Genomic DNA, 27,627 nt, shown 5'->3' with positions numbered 1-27,627 from the left:
TGCATATCAAATTTTATTCAAATCTTACTACATTTCATGAAGTATCACTATAGAAAGGTGTTATATATATGGGGTTTTGTGTCATTTGGTTTCGTACGATGGGGCACATCTGTAGGGTAATATAGACTATGGATTACTTAGTACCGACTCGTTAGTGAGTTCGAGTGTAGCTAGGTTCTGGGATGCGAAACCGATACACTGTGTAGGTAAATGAGCGTGATGCCTTAGTGACCGCAGCTACCAAGGAAATACGGGGTCTCATTGCACACACAATTTATTATTAATTGTGCAATCCGAGGTATTTAAATCATTAGAGACCGGGAAAATTTCGTGGATTCATTTCGCGATACGCTTAAATTAAATAGTAATATCTCAGCTTCTGCTTTTGGCTTAGAACTCGCACTCAGCCAAAGCTGAATCAAATCACTGAGCGATGCCGGCGCACTTTGAGAATAAACGACAGATACAAATATGGCGAACAATACGTCATGCAGGATGGCAACCTCCAAGCGGACAAAAACAAAATGGCGACTGTGATGTCGTAATTGAATCGGCACATGCTAAAAGAGCCTCAGTCCAAGCAACCCAGTTTTCAGAAAAACGAATAAATTTGGTCTCTAAGCAACCCTTTTAGCGTACGTTTAGAATTTACCTGGCTAATATTAGATAACCCGTACGTGTGACTCAATCCCTTTTAGCATAGATAGTTGAAGCTATCCTATAACTTGCGATTTTTATGTTTAACACACTTTGCCATTTTTTTTTGCGACTGAGGACCTTTTAGCATGTGCCGATTCAAATATAAAAAGGCGGGATCCAAGATACCGGGTCAAGGTCATCCAAGAGGACCACCGTGACGTCACAATCCAAAATGGCGGACCTCGCCACTAATGCCACGCACCAGCACTATGGCTCGGAATACTATGCATATACTACTAACGGCATGACTTTATTTGTCTCGGTGTTTTAGTGTCAATATGTTACAAGATTACGTAAGTTTTTTTTAAAACTGAAAATATTTGAATAAAAGATGGTTAAAAATTAATATTAATAATATAATTTGAAAATTATATTTTCCGGGTCTACAAATTATGTATCTTTATATATGTTAACTACGAAGTGGTAGTAAAAAAAAATTAAGACCTAAAGGAAACTTTTTACTGAAATTTAAATTAGCCATAGAGTTAATGTTAATTGAAGGTAAATTAATTTTATAAAGAAAAAAAATTGGTTGTCTGTAAAGTCAGTTTACGGACGATAGTTTAACGTGACAACGTCATAACAAAACATTGATAAAATAATTGCTTACTTTATGAATAAAATTTAAACAATTTATTTTAATAATAAAAGAATAAATACTTGAAATTATACTAGTAATTAGATTTTTCAAATGCAAGAATAATTAACCTTTTATTGCCGAAATTGTTGTTGTAATAAGCAAAGAAAACCACATTAACTTTTCACTTCACTTTATAAACAGTCGAGTGGAAGAGAGATAGATACGCGTACAATGAGCGTAACGGGACACAGCGTAACGGTACAATGCGTAACGGGACACAGCGTAACGGAATTATGTGCGTAACGGGACACTTTTTCGAGCATGCAGCCGGCGTTCATCGATTTATTAGACGTTGTCACGTCAAAAAATGTATTAAATAACTTTCTTACGGTCGAATTACATAGTTCTTTTGATTAGTGAAACGAACTTAGAGCATGTTTCTTGCACCAGTTATAAAATGCATCAAGCAGACAGAAAGCTGCTACTGAATTGCTGCCGTCTTGTCCTGGTGGTGGTTGCAAGCAAGACATCGCTAGCTAAGTGTTTGTCCGCTGGCCACGAGATGACCACAGCGACAATCAGTTGGTGCGAGGATTACTGCGTCACGCCCGAAATATTACGGAAAACGCCTCAATTCCACAATGTAATGGCATGTTATTTTCGTGGCAGCAAGTTACGTAAGAGTCATTCTTTAAACCTCTCCACGTGCGTACTCACGAGCGTATGAATGCTACAAAAAAAAAATAAAGAGAAAAAAAATCGAGTGTAGTAGCGTAGCAGGGAAAAGTAATTTTTAAAGGTTGGAGGACAAAATCCTGCCAGTTATATATATATATATATATATATATATATATATATATATATAATTTTTTTTTACGAAGCGGTCGGGTGGAAGAGGAAATTGTTGGTTTCTTGGTTCGTTTGGCTTGCAACCTACTCTCTCTCTCTTTCTCTCTCTTTCCCTCCTCCCTTCGAACTCTGCCACCCCCCCCCCTTACCCTGGGGCATTACCGGAACCTGTCTGTAGCGAGATAGTAAGGGCGGTAAGAAAAATGGCTCCCGTATCCACGTCCTGTTTTTCTCGCCGGCCAGGATGTAAATGGGAAACAGAGTAAGAAAGAAAAGGCTACGATACGAAGCTTCGTTGGCCTACCGTCTGCTCTACTTCCTGTTTTTCTTTTATTTTTTTATCTATAAGAAATACAGACATGTCCTTACCTCGAATAAATTACATGAACTCGGTTTCATAGAAAAAAAATTGTTTACCAATGCCTCTTTTTTTAAATTCTAAATATTCATCCTGTGTTTAGCGAAATAAAATGTTACGTAAGCTTGAGAACCTCATGCAATACAGATCGTTTGGTAAATGTGAATTTCTTAATATAAATATAAATAAAAATAACTAAATGTTTAAGTTAAAATGTTAACAGTTTTTGTAATAAATGAATCTGGAAAATGGGATGCATTACCAAAATAACTTACATTATGTGTTTTAAACTAGTAAAAATATTTGATTTATTTTAAAATAGTTTCCGTTACCGGCTTCGATCGGGTGTATAAAGCAGTAAGTAAATAGTGTAGTTGGGTTCATTCTCAAAGGTTTGTTTTACAACGTGCTAAAAGTAGGTTTTCTGCTGTAGATTCTACGAGGTTTTAAAAGTTTGGCTGATGTATTGTAGTTGTGGTGGCTGTTGCGTGATCCGAACAGAGCAGAGACGGACCGCGCATGGACGAAGATCCCCGGCCTATGTGAGAGCAGCAGGCGAGTGATGGTGAGTGGTGGTGAGTGGTGATGAGTGGTGGTGGTGAGTGGTGGTGAGTGGTGGTGAGTGGAGGTGAGTGGAGGTGAGTGGTGTTGAGTGGTGTTGAGTGGTGGTGGTGAGTGGTGGTGAGTGGTGGTGAGTGGAGGTGAGTGGAGGTGAGTTGTGGTAAGTTGTGATGGTGAGTGATGGTAAGGGGTGGTGAGGGGTGGTGAGTGGTGGTGAGTGGTGGTAAGTTGTGGTTAGTTGTTATGGTGAGTGATGGTGAGTGGTGGTGGGTGGTGATGAGTGGTGGTGAGTGGAGGAGAGTGGAGGAGAGTGGAGGTGAGTGGAGGTGAGTGGAGGTGTGTGGATGTGTGTGGAGGTGAGTGGAGGTGAGTGGAGGTGAGTGATGGTGAGGGGTGGTGAGTGGTGGTGAGTGTTGGTAAGTTGTGGTAAGTTGTGATGGTGAGTGATGGTGAATGATAGTGAGTGGTGGTGGGTGGTGGTGAGTGGTGGTGAGTGGAGGTGAGTGGTGGTGAGTGGTGGTGAGTGGAGGTGAGTGGAGGTGAGTGGTGTTGAGTGGTGTTGAGTGGTGGTGGTGAGTGGTGGTGAGTGGTGGTGAGTGGAGGTGAGTGGAGGTGAGTTGTGGTAAGTTGTGATGGTGAGTGATGGTAAGGGGTGGTGAGGGGTGGTGAGTGGTGGTGAGTGGTGGTAAGTTGTGGTTAGTTGTTATGGTGAGTGATGGTGAGTGGTGGTGGGTGGTGATGAGTGGTGGTGAGTGGAGGAGAGTGGAGGAGAGTGGAGGTGAGTGGAGGTGAGTGGAGGTGTGTGGATGTGTGTGGAGGTGAGTGGAGGTGAGTGGAGGTGAGTGATGGTGAGGGGTGGTGAGTGGTGGTGAGTGTTGGTAAGTTGTGGTAAGTTGTGATGGTGAGTGATGGTGAATGATAGTGAGTGGTGGTGGGTGGTGGTGAGTGGTGGTGAGTGGTGGTGAGTGGTGGTGAGTGGTGGTGAGTGGAGGTGAGTGGAGGTGAGTGGTGGTGAGTGGTGGTGAGTGGAGGTGAGTGGAGGTGAGTGGAAGTGATTGGAGGTGAGTGGAGGTGAGTGGAAGTGATTGGAGGTGAGTGGAAGTGAGAGCAGCAGGTGAGTGGTGATGAGAGCAGCAGGTGAGTGGTGGTGAGTGGGAGGGGAGGGGGCTCACCCGTCGATGAGCGGCGCCTCGGCCAGCACGCGGCGCGCCGCCTCCAGACGGGCCTCGTGGTCGGCGGCCGCCGCCAGCGCCGCCGCCAGCAGGCCGAGCATCAGCGCCGCCGCCCCCGGCCGCCCCCGGCTCCGCTCCGCCCCCGCCATGCCTGCGCACAGCCGCCTCCGACTCACCACGGGCACTCGGACCCACCTCCAGCACTCAACTACACATTCCAACACTCGTCTGGCCCGCCGCAGGAACACTGTTGCTGTGTCCACCTTGTGGCCTAGGGACACAGCACATGCAGGTATTTTGACTAGATACAAATTTAAATTACATCATAATATAATTAAAGCTAGTTATTTTTATTTTAACTTTTTTTTTAAATTCACTACAATATTCGAGCGTCACGAAAATTCCCAGCGCACGAGAGGAATAGTTAGGTACTTGTTGGGGGAAACCGGTAGAGGAGGAGACGGCAGGAAAGAGGGAGAAATGACGCTGCACACTTGCACACTTGCACTAATGCATACTTTCACACTTACATACTTTTACACGGCAACACTTGCACATAGACATTCTTTCACACATGCACACGTGCATAATTAAATGTTTGCAAACTCGCTTGCATGCTTGCACACTCGCATGATCGCACACTTTATTTGCTTGCACCCTACGTACTTTCAAACTTGCAAACCGCACACTTGTAGTACCTATGCACACTTTCATACTTGTATACTTTCATAGAAATCAACATCAGCTTTTCTTCTGCAGTGACAAAAAATAACTTTTATTTTATATATGTATGCCGTTTCTAAAGAGGCAGCGTATTTTAATATCTAACTAACGTATTGACATTGCAAGTACATATACTTGCAATCTTGCGTACTTGCTAACTTGAAAAGTTGTATACTTTCATACATTCATCCAAGCACACTTTCAAACTAGATTATTTACATATTTGCAAATTTGCATACTAGCATACTTACGCAATAGCATAATTTAGCGTCTGCATACTTGCCTATATATTTTTTATTTGCGATCCCAGCTAAAGAAAATTATATTTTCTATACCTAACAATATTATAAAAAAGACGTTTAACTTCTGTCACGCTAATAATCCACGCACACATTTTTTTCTGAAGCTAGTAAATTAACCTTAATTATATTTATGCATGTAACAACAACAAAAAAAGGGTCAACTGTTAAGGTTCGTTCGCCGAGTGGCAGGTTGGCTACGCGCAGGAATGCCCTTGTTGCGCGCAGTCGCCCCGACCAGCGACCAGGTGAGGGATGACGTCAGAGGTCAGCACGGAAGGTGGTACGACGCCATTGTGTGAATCACTGATTCAGACCTCGAACGATGGCTGTGACTAGGAGCAGGGCCGTAAACAGGATTTTGTGAAGGGTGGGGGGGGGTCCAATTTTTTTGTATGTGACCTGCCTTTTTATAATATAATTTTAAAAAAGAATAGTATCACACAAAGATTTATTTAATATTAATAAAATAAAAATTACTTAAAAACAAATAATTATATAATTTGATTAAATAAATATAATTGTTTAAAAAATATATTTTTTCTTGTATCAAGTTTTCTTAATGAAATCACCAGACAAGTAATAAATACATAAGTACACATTAAGGTCCTTAGAAACATTAATCACACGTGCCCGCGTCACTAAATTGTCCATGTTTGTCAGACGCGTGGACGCGACTGGCTGAGGAAATGTGCCCGTACAAGTGCGCGAACTGATATTAAAACTATAATACGTGGGAACAAAATACTACCGTCTTTGAAATCTGAGATCGAGTAAAAGAAGGAAAGAAAGAACGTGTATCATGTTGGCGACCACACATTGGAATTTCAAGGTCAAAAATTGTCAAAAATTAGTGCTCAATTTGTGCTAATTTGTGCTGTAGAAAACAGAATTTGTGCTGCATTACGTAAAATGTTATAGCATATAGTAAGTTGGTCGCCAACTTGACGTCAAGTCAAGGAAAATATCAATTTTTTGAACTGAATTTCATGTCACGAATTAGTTCTCAATTGGTGCTGCCAGAAGCCAAAATTTCGAGACTATCGCAACGTAAACAAAAAAGTTATAGCCCTTGATATGTTTGAAGCAAATTGACACATGGCCACCACACATTTGAATTTCAAGTTCAAAATTTGTCAAAAGTTAGTGCTCGATTAAAGATAATTTGTGCTGCATTACATAAAAAGTTAAAGCATATAGTAAGTTGGTCGCCAACTAGACGTCAAGTTGGCGACTAATTTACTATATAGTATAACTTTTTACGTAATGCAGCACAAATTCTGTTTTCTACGGCAAAAATTAGCACAAATTGAGCACTAATTTTTTGACAAATTTTGACCTTGAAATTCCAATGTGTGGTCACCAACTTGACACACGTGAAGAAAGTCACTACGGAAGCCCAGTATGGATAAAAATAATCCTTCACAAACACTATATCTGTAACCTAAGCTAATATTCTGTATTTTCTTCGGGTTTAGCTACCGGGAAGGGGGAGGGGGGTTGCGGACCCCTCCTCCCCTGGCTTCGTCCCTGCTACGAGTATGACCTACGGCCTCGAAAATTACACGCTGAGAACTCTCTGCAACTGCCAAACCCTCTGACATTGGAGTGAAAATGTCCGTTACCAACTTAGACCTCAAAGGCGCAGCATGCAAGTAAGTCACAGCACTCCGACACTATCTTATGGCAATTTAGATGAATTATACTCAGCAGTAATATGACCCTTCGTTAGTAACAGATGGTTTAACAGCAGATTTAGATTTTAGAATTAAAGATAAAATTTTTATTTTTGAAACTAGTTTTTTCGGGAACCTATACTGTAATTTCGTAAAATTTATGACTTCAAATTTTAGATAGCACTCAAATTTAAAATTTAAATTTTCTGCCCATGTTAATCGTTGGTTACCTGTTGATGCAATTTGAACGTTCTTTATTAATTTTTGCTGCTTTTTTTTTGTAACTGCGTAAGAATTTGAGCTTTGCTGAATGGATTATCAACTAGCTCTGCATAAGTGGAGTATAAATCTACGTCAATTTTTTTTTAGGAAACAACTTGCGGGTTCTTCGAGTCATTTGGTGTTAAGCCAAGAAATATTCTTATTCCTTTTATTAATTTTACTAACTACTAAGGCTACCAAGAAACGTTGTTAGGCGAACGTTAAATACTGGACGGCGACCAAGTAACCACCTACCTTCGGTATGTATGGGGAATTTGACTGCGACTTTTGAAATAACATTTGTTTTCAATATTTTGAATTTAACTTATTTCAAGGTTTTAGGTGCCCATTTAAAAGAGTTTTCGGAGTGCAAGAAATTTAGAATTTTTTAAACTCTTTTAAAACTTTTATTAATTTTTTAATTTTTGTGCATTTTTTATTGTGTTTTTCTAAATTATAATATTTAATAGATTCCCATTTTGGTTTTGATTCGCTTGGTATGTTTATGCTATATGTTAGACCACTTTAAATTAGGTAATAGTTTTTCATTATTAAACTTTTTTGCATAAACAAGGCAATTTTGTGAAAAATATCCGTTTACGCATTTATAAGAATTTGTTATTAAGTAATCATCGTTTTAGCTTATTGATATTATTTTCATTCATTACCCAATTTATTATTATCCACAATTTTTTTTTTAAGTTTGCGGCTGTTCCATCTCTGTGGGGTTATTTCACTTGGAATCATTTTTTTAAAATAATTCTAAAATTCAGAATTTTACATTTAATTGTTATACATGCAGTTCGGGAACCACGATTGTTACCTATCACTCAAGTGTGAAGGAGACGTAACACCGTGTATGATTACCTTTTTTTTTTTTTAGAAAAAAAAAACATAAAACTCTGAAGTCGAAACATGGCGTGATTCCTTAGAATTGCCAGTTATCTGAAAATACTCACGAAACTCTCGCTTGCTTCAGTTGTGATCTTCGTTTAAAAGTCCGTAAGTTTACTCTTATGTCTAACAGCGCAACCAACTTCTTACCTACTGCTTATTAATGTTATGAGACATTATGTCTTGTCACAGTAAAAGATCTCTAACCCAGCATTTTAAAGTACGCCACATTCTGTAATCCGGCAAGTATCCAGCCGCCAGCTGTTGACATTGGCCTGTATTCAGGGGTGTTGGTTTTCTCGTAGTTTACACTTTTTTATAAACTCAGTTTCTTGTTTCTCTGTACGGTACAAATTTTAAACTACCATCCCGATGAGATAGCCACTTGAAACTTTGAACACAAATCATAACTCAATGATAATGGATTAGTAACTCTGTTTTTTTGTCTGTCTGTTTGATTGTCTGCTCGGTAAAAATTTGTTTGGTTTTGTTCACCGATGCCCCCAGATTCAAGTCGTTAGGCTACGAGTAGAACAGCACAGTGTTGCGGAATGCATAACACACCACTCCCAGGAGGCGCGTACATTACCGACTGCTCCAGCCAAGATGTTAATAAATCGATTGCAAAATTACTCACACAAAACTAAAAAAAAAAAAACATTTCTAATGTTTTTAATTTAATGTATCCAGCATTGAATGTTTTAACGAATTTCATATTATGCCTACTTACGTACTTATGCAATTATTTTTGATCTTGAAACACTGCTTTTCATCCCTTAAACTAATATGTGTTCGTATAAATTTTTTTCGGACAAAGAACTAATGTAACATTTACATGCATATTAATAAATTACGATGAATTCGACAAAAATAAAGTTATTTTATTTGTTTCAACCCCTGTTTTTACAGTAATAGTTCGTTTCATCAAAAATTATTTCAGCCAAATGTTTTAAATACAGTTCAAGCGTTTTGCAATAAATTATAATGAATTTGATAGTATATATATTAAAAAAATATAACATTTTGTCTTTATTGCCCTTGTTATTTCTACCCGTTGCAGTAATGGTTTTTAATATAAAAAACTGTTTCAGCAAAAGTTTTAGGTAAAAATAATAATAGGCTATTAATACACAATTCGTACAAAATAGATTTTATGCCTTCGAAGGAAGTTATGATTTTTTGTCCTCCATACCTCGTTTATTCTACTCCTTGCATTATTTGAGACGAAAGATGTAAATAATCATTTTTGATTTTACATAAAAACCAAACGGATTTGACAGTGAACATGGTACGGAACTTTTGATTTTTTTTTAATTCTACCCGTTTAATTTTTCAACTTCCTGAAACAATGGTTCGTCTTATCAAAAATTGTTTCAAACAAAGGTTTTATATAAAAGTTATAAAATGTAAAAACAATCGGAACGGATTTAATAATGTAACTACTAACGGAGTTGTGATTTTTTCCCCTTATTTTTTTCAACCCCTTGCAGCAATAGTTGTCTAATCAAAAATTGTTTCAAACAAAAGTTTTAGATAATAATTATAAGATGAATACATAATTTCTACGAATTAGATTTTGTACCTACGAAAGGAGTTATGATTTTTTTTGTCCTCTAACACTTTTTTTCAACCCTTTTAATTTATGGTTGGTCGTATCAAAAACTTATTGAGACAATAGAATTTGGATTTATTCGTACGAGTTCAAATGTATGTGATTTTTCCATATCATGGGACTTACGGCGATTATTCTGTTTTTCGAAAAACCTTCTCTATTTCTACCCCTTTAATCTAATATTGCCCATTAAGGGTGTATGACCCGTTCCAGGTCATGATTTTAGATTTATATTAATCACTAATCAACTTTTAGACATTTTCAATCGTTTAACTTTCACGAAATGAAAAATATATATAGTTGCATACTTTTTGCATAATTAGCTGCCAAAGTTACATTTTTAACCTTTTTGGGTTGTACAAATAACGAGAATTTAATTTATTGCAGAACTGAAACTTTTTAAGATTAACTGCAATGCCACTGGCTACTTCAAGAAATGGTTTGCATTTCCATCACAAAAACTAATTTCATGTTTCTTGGCTGTCAAGATCATAAAAATTTTGAGAATTTTGAAATGTCAGGTAAAATTAATTAATATTTTCTGAAAGAAATGCAAACCATTTCTTGAAGTAGCCAGTGGCATAGCAGTTAATCCTAAAAAGTTTCAGTTCTGCTATAAATTAAATTCTCCTTATTTGTACAACCCAAAAAGGTTAAAAATGTAACTTTGGCAGCTAATTATGCAAAAAGTATGCAACTATATATATATTTCATTTCATGAAAGTTAAACGATTGAAAATGTCTAAAAGTTGATTAGTGATTAATATAAATCTAAAATCATGACCTGGAACGGGACATACGCCCTTAACTAACTTGACTGAGATTTTCCACTAGTAGATTTTATGTATCAGTTTGGAAGTGATTTGTCAATAATTGCAATAGTTATCGTGTCAATAAAATATTGTATATATAGATAATTTTGAGTTCACGATAGTTTGGGGTCTATGGACCGTGAAACGAAAAACCATTGAAATAGACAAAAAAGTATAAAATAATTTCTCCTAGCTTAACACTGATTATTAAACCAACACAGGTTCCTTACCCCCATTACAGACGTTCCTGGAAACTTGTAATTGTTAATATTTAATAGCTATGAAAATACTTTTAAGATTTAAAACGACAAACATGGAGCGCATGCAACGGATAATAGTAGGTTCGGCGTGTAGAGAGCAATTGTAGTTGATAAAACTCACACAACCATTGATAGCAATAATACACTGATTGCAATAAAATCGTTAGTGACTTAGGTGGACAATTCATGCATTAATAATCTATTGCATGCGCTCCTTGTTTTTCGTTAAAAATATTACAATTATTTTCATAGGTATTAATATTTAGAATTACAAACTTCAGGACCATCTGAAATGGGGTATGGAAACTGTATTTGGTTATATATCTATCTGCATGGGGCTAAGATAAATTTGTATATACTTTTTAATCCGTTTAAAAATTTTTATTGAAGTTAATTTTTATAGTTTATTATTACTATTCACTTTAATTTCATTACTGTGTTGTATGTTGTCTGGCGGGTCACAATTCATATTCACATTTATCGGTTTCAAATAGTGACGATTTTTTTTAAAGAATACCAACGTTCATCTGTATTTTTTTCTACAAAGCAGACTTTTACAACTGGTTTCAAATACCATCATGCTGTATATAAATATTTATTTGGTACTTGTGCATTAGCTATATTTCATTTCGATGATAGACATGGCTTTGGTCAAAAATTCCTAGGTAAACATTTTCACTATATAAAACTCAAATCTTATCCCTTTTAACCCTTTGCGGTATACAATTTCTAAAAATTCCATAAAAAAATTACACAACATAAATAACAACTTAGGTTCGTTCCTTGCATCTGACTAGAATTTTGAGATGCAACACTTTACTGTTAAACCAAATTTAACCTCATTTTTCAAACTCTTCGAATTAAAAACTTCTGAGATAATTTTTGATAAAAATAATACATTTCATGGACAACCTACGATCCAACTTTCATCCAAATTAGTTCAGTTGTAAAAAAGTGTTTGCGTAACAAGCATCAAAATATCTGCACATTCCAAAATATAAAAAAATGCATTTAGTAGGATAGTAAGTTTATTGGCACCATATGTTTTTAGTTACCACAAAAAATTTATAAAGGGAATTAATTCTAATTTTTTAAACTGAATTTTGGTACGAATTAAATCTGTAAGCTGAACAATAATCAACGCCATCCAAGTAAGAAACAAGCGCCTTACAAAATTCAGTTTAATTAATAAACAAAATAATTTAAAAAAAATATATATTTTTTTTAATTTGCTTTGTAATGCTTTATAACAGTGGGGCGTTCGTTTTCACTTGCTCAATTTTACTTAAATAAATAAAAATATTCCACATTAAAATGTTTTTTTTTTATTTAAGTATTTATTTAAAAGAACATTCATTTGTGGTAATTTATGATTTCGCCATATAATGCCATTTAAATGTGGTATTCTGCGAAATAATCCTAGTTTAAACAATAAATTCTCTGTTATTTTACAACAGAAAATTAATATTAGATTAGATGACAGATATACAGTTACTATTTTGAATTTAAAGTATATGCCTGACAGGTGAAATAATATTCCTGTGGGATATATATATTCCGTTACGCCAGCAGCGACATTGTAATGAATTTTTCAAGCCAGAACATAAAGGGAAAGAAGATAGGACTGTGTTATTGTTCCCAAAAGAGCCCAGAGCCCGCCTATTCATTCGTCAAACATAGTGTGCCGGTCTATAACGTAAAAAAATGCCGGGTTCCATTAAGGCTGGTTCATAGGGGGAACGGAAGACGTAACGACGTGTTCACAAGAAAATGCATTTAAAAGTGCTGTTCGTGTTAATCGTTGGTCTTGTGCATCATCAGTAACTTATTAGGGTAGGGGGAAATGACAAAGAAGCGTAAAAAATGGCGAACAACAAAAAACTGAAAACATTTTCGAACAGTTCGGTTGTAGAGTAATTATGAAACATAAACTCTGCATCATATGCGTAAAGTCCTAGGCCCTGCAACTTTAGGACTTCGCATATGTAAATAAGACAAATTTTCTTTATCAAACAAATCCTCAGAAACGAATATATTTATTATCAAATAGAAGTCGTTCTTCCTTTTAATAATGTTTGTTATTGTATGGCACCACAAATCCTCTTCCCATATGAAAAAAAGTTTGAATTCCAAATAAACTACCTTCCGTTCGGAGCAGGATATTCCCATTGTGAACGGAATTCCGGTTGACAATTTATGGTAAGTCAGTAAATAAACACGAAAATTCCAGAAGTATGTATTTTTCGTATCTCAAAGCCAGGTGTTTTGAAAACCAGAACATTATGAAAACCATTTCGAGTGAAATTGTTGTATGGTTTTTTGCACCAAAATCGAGGTATTTAAAAAATAGGTTGTCTGTAAAGTCAGTTTACGGACGATAGTTTAACGTGACAACGTCATAGCAAAACATTGATGAAATGTTTGCATACTTTAATGAATAAAATTGAATCATTTTTAATTTAATAATAAAAGAATAAATACTTGAAAATATACTAGTAATCAGATTCATTTTATTACGTACATTTGACGTAGAAATTATTTCATACATTACACATTTATAAACAAAGTTTTAAGTTTTCACTTCTGTCGGTGCGGCGCAAGCGTATAATGAGCGTCACGGGACACAGCGTAACGGAGCAATGAAAGTAACGGGACACTGCGTAACGGAACTATGTGCGCAACGGGACACTTTTTCGTGCGTGCAGCCGGCGTTCATCGATTTATTAGACGTTGTCACGTCAAAATCCGTGATGGGGTGAATTCCGATGAGGAAAACTCGTTGCCGTCGCGGGCAGGACGAAGCAGCTAACACGCCGGCGCCAGCGAGACCTCTGAGTGCTGGGTGTTCCCAGCCTAGAAGACGATGACCTTCTTCGTCCAGGCTAGCGTCGGCCAATGGCACCGGCGCTCTTCACGGGACACTGTCTCTGGGGGGCGGTGCTGTGGCATCGGAGCCAGTCAGTGTAGACGTGATCTCGACGTGACAACGTCTAATAAATCGATGAACGCCGGCTGCGCGCACGAAAAAAGTGTCCCGTTACGCACATCGTCCCGTTACGTCGTGTCCCGTTACGCTCATTGCACGCTTGCGCCGCATCTATCTCTCTTCCACTCGATTGGAAGAATCATCGATTTTACTTTTTTCAGGCACATTAAACTTGAAACACTCCCATTCGTTTCCTACTTTTCCTATCATCGTCCTATCCTTAACAGAAAATAACACAGATTGGAAGAAGTTAAATAGCAAACATGTATAAAAGTTATAGTTAAAATGATCTCTTCGTTAAAGTAATACACATATTTGATTTAATGAGTGCAAATAAAAGTAAATTTATCAATTAAATTGTAGATTTCATTTCACTCCTTCTTTGTATCCATACAAAATAGTGATAATTCAATAGAAATGATTAAATTTTATTCATAAAAGTATGCAATCATTTCATCAATGTTTTGTTATGACGTAGTCACGTTAAACTATCGTCCGTAAACCGACTTTACAGACTACCAATTTTTTTTTTTTAATGTGAAAAGTTTTGGCTGTAAGTTTTATCGTTTTGAATGTTACAAGTGCAACAGATCGTTAGGAAACAGAGCGCGTCGCCTATGTATAATGCGCGTGTAAACTGCGGGGACAAAATGTCATTAAGCACGTCGTTAGTGTTTCGAGCCGTGCAGAGGGCCACAGCTCGTTTGGAAACAAATTCCGTGCGTCGGCCGTGAGGAATGTGCGTCAAACTGGAGACAGAATGCCATTAGTAGGGGCATGCAGATTTCGCGAAACGATTTCGAGACTAGTTGAAAGTTAAAACACTGTAGCACCGTCTGTGTTTCGTGATTGGGTGAGTTTCTCCCAGGTATACATCGATTGTAACAACACCAATCACTAGAGACCGGAAAAATTCGCGAACTCATTTCGCGATAGGCTAAAATACAAATCGTTATACCTCTGTGCTGCCTCTGCTATTGGCTCACAACTCACCTGGATGATTCTGGGCCAATGAGAAGCCCCCAACCAAAGCTTTATCGAATCACAGGCTGCTAAGCTGGAACGTCTCACAAGACAGCAGCCAATGAGTGGGTGGCATTTGACCCAGTGTACGTAGAACTGTGGAGTTCATCCTACAGGTCACTGAACCCGCGAATTTTTCCGGTCCCTACCAATCACAGTGATCCATTGCGGAAGTGAACGCGTCCTGAGTGGCTCGGTCAAATAAGGCAACGACTTCTCTCGCAGACGGTCGCCAATCAAAAGGAAGAAACCATGGGGGCGGGTATACCTTGTTGCAGTCTAATAAGTGTTCAGAACTTCTCGCGAAAAATGCCTGCCCCTAGCCAAAAGTCGCACGGATGTTTCATGCCAGGTGAAAACAATCGGTGTCAAACACACTGACATGGCAATCAGTCGACTGACAATAAATAAAAAAAAAATAAATATAAAATCTGCTTCCATTCCGTTTTCAAACACGAATACGCAATATGTTCCTGCTTAAAAGATACGTTAGCAAAATATTAATGCAAACATTAAAATATCTGCTTCCACGCATATTTAAACACGAATATACGCAAATACGTTCCTGCTAAGAAAAGATAAATGTAAAAATTACTTGTGAGTGAGGTCTCTGCTAAATTTCTGGTCCTGTGACGTCTATGATGGAGTAAATAAAATCATTTGTTTGAAAGATACGTAATGAAGTATTTAAAAAAAAAAAGTTTTTACTTTAAAATAAATGTAGCCATTGAATCCGCAACGATGATTCGATTAATTTGATATATGATAACATATATCTCAGACTGGTTGTATAAATATTTTATATGATCATGTCTTTAAAGTTCTGTATATAATAAAAATGGCCACAAACACCATCATAAACAAAATTAGTATTTTGAAAAATTCGAGGATTTGTTTTAAATATTTGGTCCATACGGTTCATAAGATATTGGTAGAAAATATAAACTCGATTTACATGCATAAGAAACCAACACCCAATGACGATATCCAAAAGATGAAATCAATATGGTGTTTTCCACTAAACAAAAATCAGATGGCTGCCTCCAGAAGCTGATGATGGTAAATTTCTGATTAAAATTTAATTAAGTAAATCTTTTAAATTTCTCTAATATTTTCGATGGTTAGTATATTTTCAATATGGCAGACGTAACGAAGAGTGCAATGCGCAGGAGAGCAGCGTTCGATCATATCGTAACGAAAAAAGTAACGCAAAGAAGTGGGGCATTCGATTAAAAAGACAGAAAGTTCTAGAAAACAAAATGGCGGAGGTGACATAATACAAAATGGCGGAATGTTCCAGAAAACCAAATTGCTGAATCAAAAAGGGGCCGTCGGTAGTGACTTAATCCAAGATGGCCGTCGGAAGTGATGTAATCCAAGATGGCCATTGGAAATGATGTAATTCAAGATGGCCGTCGGAAGTGATGTAATACAAGATGGCCGCCACGAATCCCTGAATCACGACCCTTAACCTGTTGTCCCCATACCTAACAAACCTACCTACTGAAGTGGCACGTTGTGACGGACGCCATATTGCAACGCACAGAACATGGCGAGAATGTTGCTTGAACACGCCTGAAGTTAGTTATTAAGTTTTGAATAGAATTTACATCGTTTAATGCAGGCAGTTCTTTAAAATTGCAGACCTCGGTGTAAATAGTGGTGAAACACATTCCAAATTGAGGCCTTTGATAAATTTAATTTTCAGGAATTCAGTGATATCGAAAATTTTTATGATACTTTATTCTCTTTATTTTCCCAAAAACTAATCATATCCTAAACTTAACATTAGAAATGTACACATTTCACGAAAAAAAACTTCAATTATGTATTCATTATTTTGAGGGGTGAGCATAGGCATGCAATATAGAGTAATTAATATCTGAGCTCCGCCCCCTCATCATAAAATATTTTTTATTTTTTTTTTTCATCTCCCTCACAACTAATGAGGTAATGCAACAATTGTCCCTCCCCATCCCCCTGCCTTTTTAATTATTATTTATAATATATTCAGTTTTCTGTTATTAATAAGTATATTGCTACTTTAGATTTTACTATCTGACAGGTAAATATTTTAACTCCCCATACCTCCCCCTCCCCAGTCCACCTTTTCCACCTCTCACCCACAAATATATATTTTTTTAATCAGGGGCGCAACAACAAGGAGGGGGGAGGGAGGAAAGGGTATTTTGCCACCCCCCCCCTCTGAAACCTTGAAGTGGTGGCAAAAGGGGGCAAAGAAAGTGCTGTGTAATAAATTTTTAGATAATAAAACTGCTTAAATAGCACCATATTCAACCTTGAAATACAAATTTTCCCGGGGGAGGTCCCCCGGACCCCCGCTTCAATAGGGGGGATCGATGATTCTTTATAAAAAGGTATATTTCCTCCCCTTTGGAAATTTAGTTGTTGCGCCCCTGTTTTTAATGTCTCTCTCTCTCTCTTTCCCTCTCTCTCTATTTCACCTTCTGAACTTAATTGAGAAGAGTAGTGTATAATAGTCCCGCCGAACCCTATTCTCTGGGTGCTGTTTGTGTTACGTAACTCCATCTTGAATCCTGATGTAATGGCGGCCATGTTGGATGACATCACCGTTGCACATTTAGTTATGGGCGCCATCTTGACCTTTGACCTAGACCATTTACCTTGGCCGATGAACCTTACCTCTGACCTTGAACATTGACCTTGGCCTCAGCCGCCATCTTGAAATCGAGCTGCCTACTCCCCGAACGTTGTATTTTTCGTTACGGTGGAACATTCCGCCGTCTTGAATTTTTACATCACGTCCACCATCGAGATTAAATATAAATGCCATCGGTCAAAGGTGAAGATGGCGACTGTAACGAAAATTTGCACCGGTGACGTCATCCAACATGGCCGCCCGGACGTCAGAATTATTCAAGATGGCCGACCCGAACTCAATCCGCTATCCAGAACCCAGGTCTCGGAGTGACTAATGCGTAGGGGCAGGCATTTTTCGCGAATAAATCTGAACGCATATTAGACTGCAACAAGGCATACCCGCACCAGCGGTTTCTTCCTTTTGATTGGCGGCCGTCTGCGAGAGAAGTCGTTGCCTTATTTGACTGGGCCACTAAGAACGCATTTGCTTCCGCACTCAACTACTGTCATTGGTGTTGTAACAATCGACGTGGAACTGAAATAAACTCACCCAACCACGAAACACAGACGATGCTACAGTGTTTTAACTTCCAGCTAGTCTCGGAGTCTTTTCGCGATATATGCGTGCCTCTACTAATGCGTGTTACTGAGACGTCAGGTGCTGATCACACTCGATGCAGGATGTGTAGTGTCTGGAAGTGAGGCTGCTTCACGCTGTGGCCACTTGGTGGACACGGAGAGCTCTGTGTGACCAGTGTCACAGGCCCGTCAGCTGCTGTGCCCTGGGTCGATGGTGGCGCTCCCAGCTTCCCGTGGCGAGGGGCACCTGGCGCCGAGTCCTGATTGGCCGAGACGACGCCCCCCCCCCTCTCTCTCTGGACGTCACGGAATGGGCTGTCACGCCGTCCCGGCTCGGAGGAAAGTGACAAGAGCAGGCTTTGTCACAGCAGTTTCAGGCCGCTACCACCGCGCATTGTGAAGAAATATTCCAAATCATCCGTCATCATGGCAGGGAATCTCACGCTGAGGATATTTTTAAAAAGCTTTTATCAAAGAATTCTCCTGACAAGAGACATAGCAGTTGTGGTCATTCCGAAGAAGTTACTTCAAATACCAACGCCTGCGACTTCAGAAGATATCTATCTACATGTAGCAGCCTGTCGCTGTAGCTCAAGTGTGTCCAACTGTTTATGTTATTATTTATAAAAATATAGAAAAGTAAGTTGATGTGCCCTAAAACCGGTTGAAACAACGTTGGCAGGCTGTATTTCGGGGCCGACTTTAATCTTGATAGCTGATATTGAAGAACCGTTATTTTATATATCATTAAATAATGCGGTGAGTGAAACCATAAATGATGGTGGTTTGAATTATTAAGGTGTAATTGGCAAGGCGAATCTACGAAGGACAAATTTGCCTTCTGCATTATGAAGGAGAAGGTAAATATTAAACACGTGTAACTTCGCGATCTGGCAGGGAATCGAGCTGGTAACTTTTGTACACCCGCGATTTGATCTGTAGCTGCTATCCAGCATGTCGTTTTAGTTATTATTGTGTGTCGAAATTCTGCTTCAAGTTTACTCTCACATATGCTAAATTGGTATTTTTATTTCTGAAATAAAGCTTTTAAAGCTCTGTTGAGATACATACATACATCTACGTAATCATTTAAGAACTACTGAAAAATAAAACATTTTAAACATTGAGGAATAAAAGTCAACACCAAAAATAATATTGAAAAAAAAATGTTGAACTTTATATTTTAGACAATATTGGTCATGTTCCAACCATCAAATACCTATTTATATGCCATTATATATTTCAAACAGTAATTTTACAGAGTATTTCTAGCAAGAAAACTGTGAACGTTAATGTTAAAACTGAAATAAACTTTTGAAGAATACAAATTATAATCATCCTTAACCTAGCGAGTTGTATTAAAAAATTATTTATAGTTTTACTTGAAGTGTTTAAATCAACACTCGCTTGAAATTTACGAAAAAAATGGGTATACTTAGGTACGCGCGTGAGAAGTTATACTTCTTTGGCATCATTAAAAAATAGTTTTTAATTGCATGCAAAAATAGTGCGTGGAGTCCCTCCGCGCGGAAGAAGTGAAACTTCGTAATGTGGAAATGAAAATAGGAAGGGGTAGAAATTTAATTTTAGTGAAATCATATTGTATCAAATCAAACTAAAAACAATAAAGGAAATAAATTTGAAACAATTCATAGATTGATTTTCAGAGAGAGAGAGAGAGAGAGAGAGAGAGAGAGAGAGAGAGAGAGAGAGAGAGACCTATTGAATGACTATAAAACTAACTTTTTTATGAGAGCAGATTTTTTTTAAAATAAATCATGAAATCATTGAACGATAAAAGCTGCTTATTTAATTAAATAAGTGGACGGGTTCGCCCCAAGGAGAAAATTGACGCGGCGAGACCTCGTGGACATAGAGAAATGTCACACACTCACTATTTATGTGTCTATGAAACATGATTTTTTTCTGCAATTTAAATTGTAATATACAAAAAGGGTATTGAAAATTGAAACAAATATGGTGACACTACAAACTGTCAGGATCTTTATTTTTTTCTTACTCTCTACTTAGTTCCTTACAATAGCATTCACTCTCGCTCTCTCTCTTTCTATTCCCCCTCCCCAGGAGTGTTAAACGTGTAACGCAACCTTGTTGGAAGTCGCATTAGAAGTATAACTTCAAAAAAAGGGGAAAACCAAATGTGGCCGCTAAAAAAAACTTATACTTCTTTGATCACAGATATTTGTTTTAACCTTCAAAAAGTTAAAAATAATTGTTTTGTCTACTATTATGATGCATAGTTACAACTAATAATATTCATACACCTACTAATTATTGCCTTTGAAATAAAAGTAAAGTTTTCACGTAATATTTAGGTAATGAATTTTTAATTTTTAAATGTATTTTATGTTATTCACAAAATATTTAATATATTTGTGACTTTTCTGTAAGTAGTTTTATCACAATTTTTTGTGTTTCTGATAATATAACTTCAAGGAAAATCACTTAACATCTATTTAAAACAGACATTCAATTATAGTTAAGGATTTTGTTTAAATTAGAATATTAGTTCTTATTATCACGATTTAATAAAATTTTAACATACAAAAGGCATTTGATCTTTCTCATAACGTTGACACGTTTCTGTTCGATTCTAACTAAAATTCAGTGTGTAATGTAACCGACTAAAAGATCGGAATAATTAACATAGCATTGTTAAAAAAAAAATAATTTAGCGCTACGTGTACATAAGTTCAAAAGTCACGACATTCATGAAAAGTCTAGAAATAAACACTAACGGGCTGGAAATCAGGAAACCTTGTTTTCCTGCAGCCAATTATCAATTTGAAACCCTTCAGTTTATAGTACCACACATGAAAGTAAATATTTCTAGACGATCCACCTTAATTTTATGGAAATAATATTTTTAAAGTTTTTTTTAAATTATTACTTAAAAATCTGTACGCTCCTGAGAATAGCAAATTATTTGGCATTACGCTTATTCACGTTTGTTTATGATTGTTTTAATTAAATAAATAAACCATTCTTTAATTAATTATGGCATCAACCACGTGTTTGGTGGCACATTAAAACGGCTTTGCGGGCTTAAAGGGAAATACTTTACAATTTCCAGAATTTTCAATTTGCTAAAGTACCTACTGCCTAATGACAAAGCGAACAATGTTCTGTCCGTGCGGATGAACATGAATGGATGCGCAGGTAACAGCAATTAAACTCGACTTGGTCATTATTTATTTTTTGACAGAACTCCGACTGCCGGAGAAGCGCCTGTCGGGCCGGCAAACTCCGTTAAGGCCCTGCTACACTGTCAAATATCTGCCTCCAATATATTTGACAATAGATTTTGAGGAGAAGTATTGGACGGAAAATGTCTTCCAATTTTCTCCATCAAACACATTTGGACAGTTAACAATAAATATGCTTTAAATCATGTCTCACTCTCAAATTTTATTTTTGGTTCGGACTTTCTCAAACTTTACAATTTGTTTTTTCAATTTTGAAATTAAATCATGTATCACAGTGCTGGGTGGGAATTTTAATCTTGTTGTTATGTTTCTTCTTTATTTATATAATTTTCGAGAGTAAAAAAATTTAAATCACAAAAATATTATATGTTTAACGAAATTGATTTTCAAAAATTATTTAAAATTATAGGAACATAATTTAATTGTGACGCATAAAATATTTTCGCATACGAAAACAATATTAAATGTTTCATTAATTCAACTTTTTCAACCTGTTCAATGGGCCAAGCGCTCTTCGCCATTTCAAAGAATCGCTGAAAATGAAACAAAAGTCATTTCCTTCTTAACCAGTCACGTTTACGATTGGCTGATTGTATACAACATCCAACTTATTTTATAACCCGCCCTATATGCGAAATATTTGCAGGCTGCGGAATACCGCCCACTACCTGTTCTTGTGAGGGAAGCCTATGATGTACATTCTATATTGAACAGACCCGAATACTCACGTTGGCAAGCCTTCTTTTCCCAGACGAGAGAGCCAAACTCCCGATCGTGCATCTTCGGTTTTTTTTTGTTCGTTGTAAATAAATATACAACTCATGATAACTAATGGTCAATTAGGTTAGGTTAGCTACATTATAAATACTTTAAAACTTTGTGGACGGTGGATTTGGTTAGGATAGCTACATTAAAGATACTGTGAAATCATGTAAACGGTTTCCTAACCCTGGATAGCTACATATTAAAAAGTCATTTGCTAAGCAACCTTAAAATGATTTTACAGAATTTTAATGTAGCTATACTTACCTAATATAACCAACCATCCACAATGTTTTAAAGTATTTATAATGTAGCTAACCTATCCTAATCGACCGCAAAATTTAATGCCACGCCGGTTTATACAATGAGATAGAACGGGAAAATAAAAAGCGGGCATGAACTTCGGGGAACTTCGGGTGTGGCTCTCTCGTCTGTGAAATGAAGGCTTCCCGTGGTTAAAGTGTTGGCGGGATCGCGGGAGGGACTCGAACCCGCGCGCTGCTGAGCGCAATGCGATGATTGGCTGCCGGCACGACGGAGCCCGTCCCTCCTCCAATCACGTGACGAGTCTCTGACGAGAGCCAGAGAGGACTCCCTGCAGGGACAGCCCAGCAGTTGAAATGTGTAGAAATGTTATCTTCATGGCCATGTTATTGTGAAATAACCGAAACAATCTTAAACGATACAAATGGAACTGAATTAAATCCACTTATGCAGATATGAGTCGGAAACCTCATACATAAAACCAACTCACGAGATACAATATAAATAAAATGATTTGTACCCAATAGTAATAAAATAAATAAAATGAAGTAAAAAAAAAACATCAAAAGATCGGATTATCGGATCTGATTGAGGCCGACCACAATCCTGCCTCAAGGTCGACAGCGACATGTCGACCATGTCGATCGGTCGATACTGTTCCACGCTGTCCCCAAGTGGTACGGACACTTCCTTTACCGATACAGCCTTAAAGAAAGGAATATTTTAATAATATTGGCTGCTTTTAAATACAATTTTTCCGTGCAAGATATATGAAATACTTCTAAATTCCTGTATAAACAAGCCGTCTGCCCGATGGAAAAGTATTTGACTATTGACTATTGTTTTTTTTATGAACCTAAGCCTAAAAAAATTTCCACAATTCTAATTTAAAAAATTACAAAATTTGATACAACATTTTATCCCCTATTTCTTATTGCTCACCTACTTTATGTAAGGAACTCCAATGCAAAATTGCATGATTTTAGACCCACGGTTTTAAGCTAAGCAATATATTTCAGGTCAGGCATTTATAGAGTTTTATTATGTAAATAATATATTTTAGTGGTCATTTGTATGTGATTAAAGTTATTTACTATTATTTTCAGGAGGTTTTTTGAGAAATTTGTTTGTGTTATAAAGTGATCATTCAACCATAATAAAGACTGTGTAAATGTGTACAGCAGTTGACTGTCTTAAATACTACCCGACTAAATTCACATGTCTGCGCAAGGGAGAGCCACAGCCCCAGACAAGTCACACATGACAAGTCATAGTCCCTGCCAAACCACACCACATGACAAGCCACAGCACCTGAAACGCTACAGCCCTTGATAAGCCACACATGACAAGTCATGGTTCCTGACAAACCACAGCACATGACAAGCCCCAGTACCTGAAAAATCACAGAATTTGTCAAACTACAGCACCTGAAACGCTACAGCCCGTCACAAGCCACACATGACAAGCCATAGCCCCTGACATACAACAGCACCAGAGACGCTACAGCCCTTGACAAGCCACACATAACAAGCCATAACCCCTGACTAACCACAGCACTTGACAAGCCACAGCATCTGAAAAATCACAGAATTTGTCAAACCACAGCACTTGAAACGCTACAGCCCGCCACAAGCCACACATGACAAGCCATAACCCCGACATACCACAGCACCGGAAACGCTACAGCCCTTGACAAGCCACACATGAGAAGCCATAGACCCTGTCAAACCACAGCACTTGAAAAGTCAGAGCACCTTTCATATCACAGGACCTGACAAGCCACAAGCAGCTGATAAGCATAGTCCCTGACAAGCCACAGTGGTCTTGAAACCATGATTGACACTACCAAGAATTCAGTGATATGTCATATACGGCGACATTCCACAACTGACGTAACGCTGCCCATATGGTGTGCAGTGCGATAGGTATGATGGTGTGTCAAATTTAACCATAATCCGTTCTGTTTTGGTAAAACTATTGTGTTTGTTTGTCTTTTCGTTTTGTCGTGTTTTTGTCTCGTTTCAACTGTTGTGCTGAATTATTTTGGGTTCAATATTTTTGTGTTGTCATCATTTGTGTTTTTTTTTTCGTTCTCTTAGTACATTTTTCTTTGTTTTTCTTTGTTTGTTGACCATATTCCTGTTTCGGAATATTTTGTGGTGTTCATATCCTTGTTGACAACATCAATTGTTTGCTTAATTTTGTGTGTTTTTGTCTTTTTTGGGTATTTTTATTTATTTATTTAATTTATTAGTTTTTCTTCAACAGAAAAAGTTCTTCGCAATGGCGTATGTCCAAAAACTTACATCAAGTCATGCACTCCCATTACACAAATCTTTTAAAGATAACATAATCTTAAACGTCCTCTTTTCCTTCCTTATGTATTAACAAGCTAATAATAAGCAGTTTTTGCTTGCTCAGTTTCAGGGTATTGCTGATATTTTATCATTTAATTGAAAAGTGTTTTATTTCTATACTATTTACTGAAATTATGAACAATAAATTGTCAGGTGTATAAATTATTTTATTCCTAACAAAGCCGTTTAAGAATATTTTTTTTTGACATTGCGCTATTGGTACATTTTGCATGCGCACATATAGTTGATGACATATTTTTATTGTCCCAGTAGCTAGTCATGCTTATTGCAGATTATTATATTGTAAATGTACATCCTGTATCAGTCGAAAAGAAACTGTTTTGGTGAAATATGTATCATTGAACGAGTAATTGTCGTATTTGTTGAAAATTCTGCTATGTTTGTGAATAAACAGAGTTTAGTAAAAAATGAAACCAATCACAGCGTAATCTCTTGTTTAAAAAACGAAATATGCATATAAAAAAAACTCTGGTCTCTACTGATCACACACATGCTGTGTGTGTGTCTTGCACGTGTGCTGTTTCCCACTCTCAACCCTCCTTCCCCTCTTTCCAGCTGTCTCCCCACCCATGACCACTTCCCCCCCCCTTCTTCCACGACTACCCGCCATGTACGCCTCGAAAATAGGGGCGTATTTTCCCGGCCTTGACTGACGGCAACGCTTTTGTCGCTCATACATTTCACTAGAGTGTCACTCACTTCTTGACAGTTCACACATTGCGCCTCTTCTGAAATATAAATGGTATATTCTACCATGTATATATATTTTTGTAGTTGACAAAAAAATAGTTTAGCGTATTAAATAGTTACTAGTTATTCATAAGCGCAGGTGCGTTGAGAAATAGGCATCTAGTAACATGTATCGAGCTGTAGGTTTTGTTGAAAAATTCGAACAGTATAATTCCCTGATAAATTAAAAAGGAGTAGAGAAAATATCAAATCTTTTGCTAGGGTTAAAATAGTATGTATATATAAATGATTATATATATTTTACTATTTGACGTTATAACGTCTTATAAATCGATGAACGCCGGCTGCACGCACGAAAAAATGTCACGTCCCGCCTGAGCCGAGCGTGCAAGAACCGGCCAACCACCGTGCGAGAAAATCTTCTATAATATCAAACAGTTTAAGGCGGGCTTTTTAACTAATTTTTCGTGATTATATTTAAACAAATTATTTAAATTAAATTCGCAAAAAAACTGTAAATAATATTTGAAAATTAAAAAGTATGCAATTTTTCATCAATGTTTTCTTCTGACGTTATCACGTAAAATTATCGCCCGTAAACCGACTTTACAGACAACCCCATTTTTTTTTACTTCATGTATAGTAAATATATACAACACAAAGATTTAATAAAATATTCAACCCAGTTTGCAAACCTTTTGTAGACCCTAGCAGACGTAAAATAACATTTTAAGAGCCGCTAAAACAATTGTTCATTTATTTTAAAATTATAGTTTATTTATTTAAAAAATAAAATATATTTTTATGATAATACTTAGTTCAGTGCCATTTATAAATTGATTTTGTTGATATAAATATAACAGTAATACACATGAACTTGAATTGGATTAACTGTGCTTTTATTAAGCACACATAGAATGCAAATACTGCCCAGAAGCTAGCAAACAGCGCGTTGTCGATGAACAGCGCGAGAGGCGAAGTATCCAAGTGCTCATGAAGCTTCAAGGCACAAGATCTGGTGAATGTTCAGGAAACGTAAGCCACAGACCACACTGCGGCTTGTGGCCTGTGGCTTGTCTCATTTCAAATGCACTGTCCTGGAGGTGAATATTTACATCTTCTTGGAATTCATTCGTCCAAGTGTCTTGAGGGCCCGCCTAGTCAGGGGTGTGTCTGTGTCAGCGAGGCGGGATGATAAGCGCGACGCTCGCTGGTGCTTCTAGCGCGGTGTCTCCTCTGGACTGGCGCGCAGTCTTCTCGTCGTGCACATGAGCGATGACCGTAACATTACACGACGGAGAAATGAAGGTAAATGTGTAATACAAGTCCCTTAAGTTCTTTCAAGAATCTGTACCTGTAGTTTTATGCCTAAAGTTTGCTCTGAAAAACACGCCTTTAAGCCATTTTAACTATTCCAAATATACCGTTTAAAAATTTAGTCCGGAAACGAAAATAAAATCGGCCTTTAGTGATATCTTAAATTTTTATCGTGAAGAGATTCCAATTGGATATATTGTTTAGTTCTCAAATGGTGTTTTTCCCCCCCTTGAACTTTGCGCTTCATATGTGTTTCCCGGGTAGGGGGAAGGTTCACATAATTTCTTGGAAACACACGTCAAAGGTTCATTATGTTAACATAATTTTTCGCTAAGAAGCAGTTTAGTGCGGGTCTGAACCCGCGAGCTGTACATAGTATAGTGTGTCCACAAAATAATTTCCCAGTTATAAATTTTAATAGTATCAACTGCAAGCGTTGTAGAGTTTTGTTTCAAGGTCACAACTAAAGAGTAACTCTAACTCTCGCTTGCAGCGCCAACCCACGCAAAATGGCGACTCCTGAGCGTAAAGCGTTTTTTGTCCTGCAATTTGACAAGAATGAATCTGTAATTTCAGTTTCAACGTGGTTTTCGTTTAATGTTGAACTGTGACCCCCGAAGTGGCAAACATCAGCCGCTGGACGCGATGACAGAGCTATATTTCACTGGCCTCCACGTTCACCTGACATAACGCATTTCGATTTATTCCTTTGGAGCTTTTTAAGAGATCGTGTCTATGTTCCATCGCTACCTAATGATTTGCCAGAGTTGAGACGAAGAATTGAAGACGCTATTGCTTCCATTTCTCATGGCATGATAAACAAAGCGGGGAAAGAATTGATCTTTAGGTGGGATGTGTGCTGTATAAATAAAAATGCACATTTTGAACACTTGTAAGAATATCTAGGTTAGTTTACCTACAATTTTATAATTGATTTATTGTTAATAGTCTAAATTAAACTCTTATAATATATCATTAAACTGGGGCATTATTTTATGAACATCCTTATTAAAAAGTAGCTTA

General features: G+C 37.2%; 1 protein-coding gene across 1 annotated transcript in view; it reads right to left on the bottom strand.

Moving 5' to 3' along the window:
* LOC134541364 (dipeptidase 1-like) overlaps nucleotides 1-22,858 on the bottom strand; it is a 226,429-nt gene extending 203,571 nt beyond the window's left edge. The window contains exons 1-2 of the mRNA XM_063384786.1: nucleotides 22,819-22,858; nucleotides 4,220-4,370 (exon numbers count right to left, since the gene is read on the bottom strand). Coding sequence (XP_063240856.1) covers nucleotides 4,220-4,370; nucleotides 22,819-22,858 — 191 coding nt within the window. The remainder of the gene's footprint in view (nucleotides 1-4,219; nucleotides 4,371-22,818) is intronic.
* Between the last annotated feature and the right edge of the window lie 4,769 nt (nucleotides 22,859-27,627).

The sequence above is a fragment of the Bacillus rossius genome, chromosome 18 (assembly GCF_032445375.1).
Source record: "Bacillus rossius redtenbacheri isolate Brsri chromosome 18, Brsri_v3, whole genome shotgun sequence".
In the NCBI taxonomy this organism is placed as follows: Eukaryota; Metazoa; Arthropoda; class Insecta; order Phasmatodea; family Bacillidae; genus Bacillus; species Bacillus rossius.
This window is presented reverse-complemented; position numbering and strand designations above follow the sequence as displayed.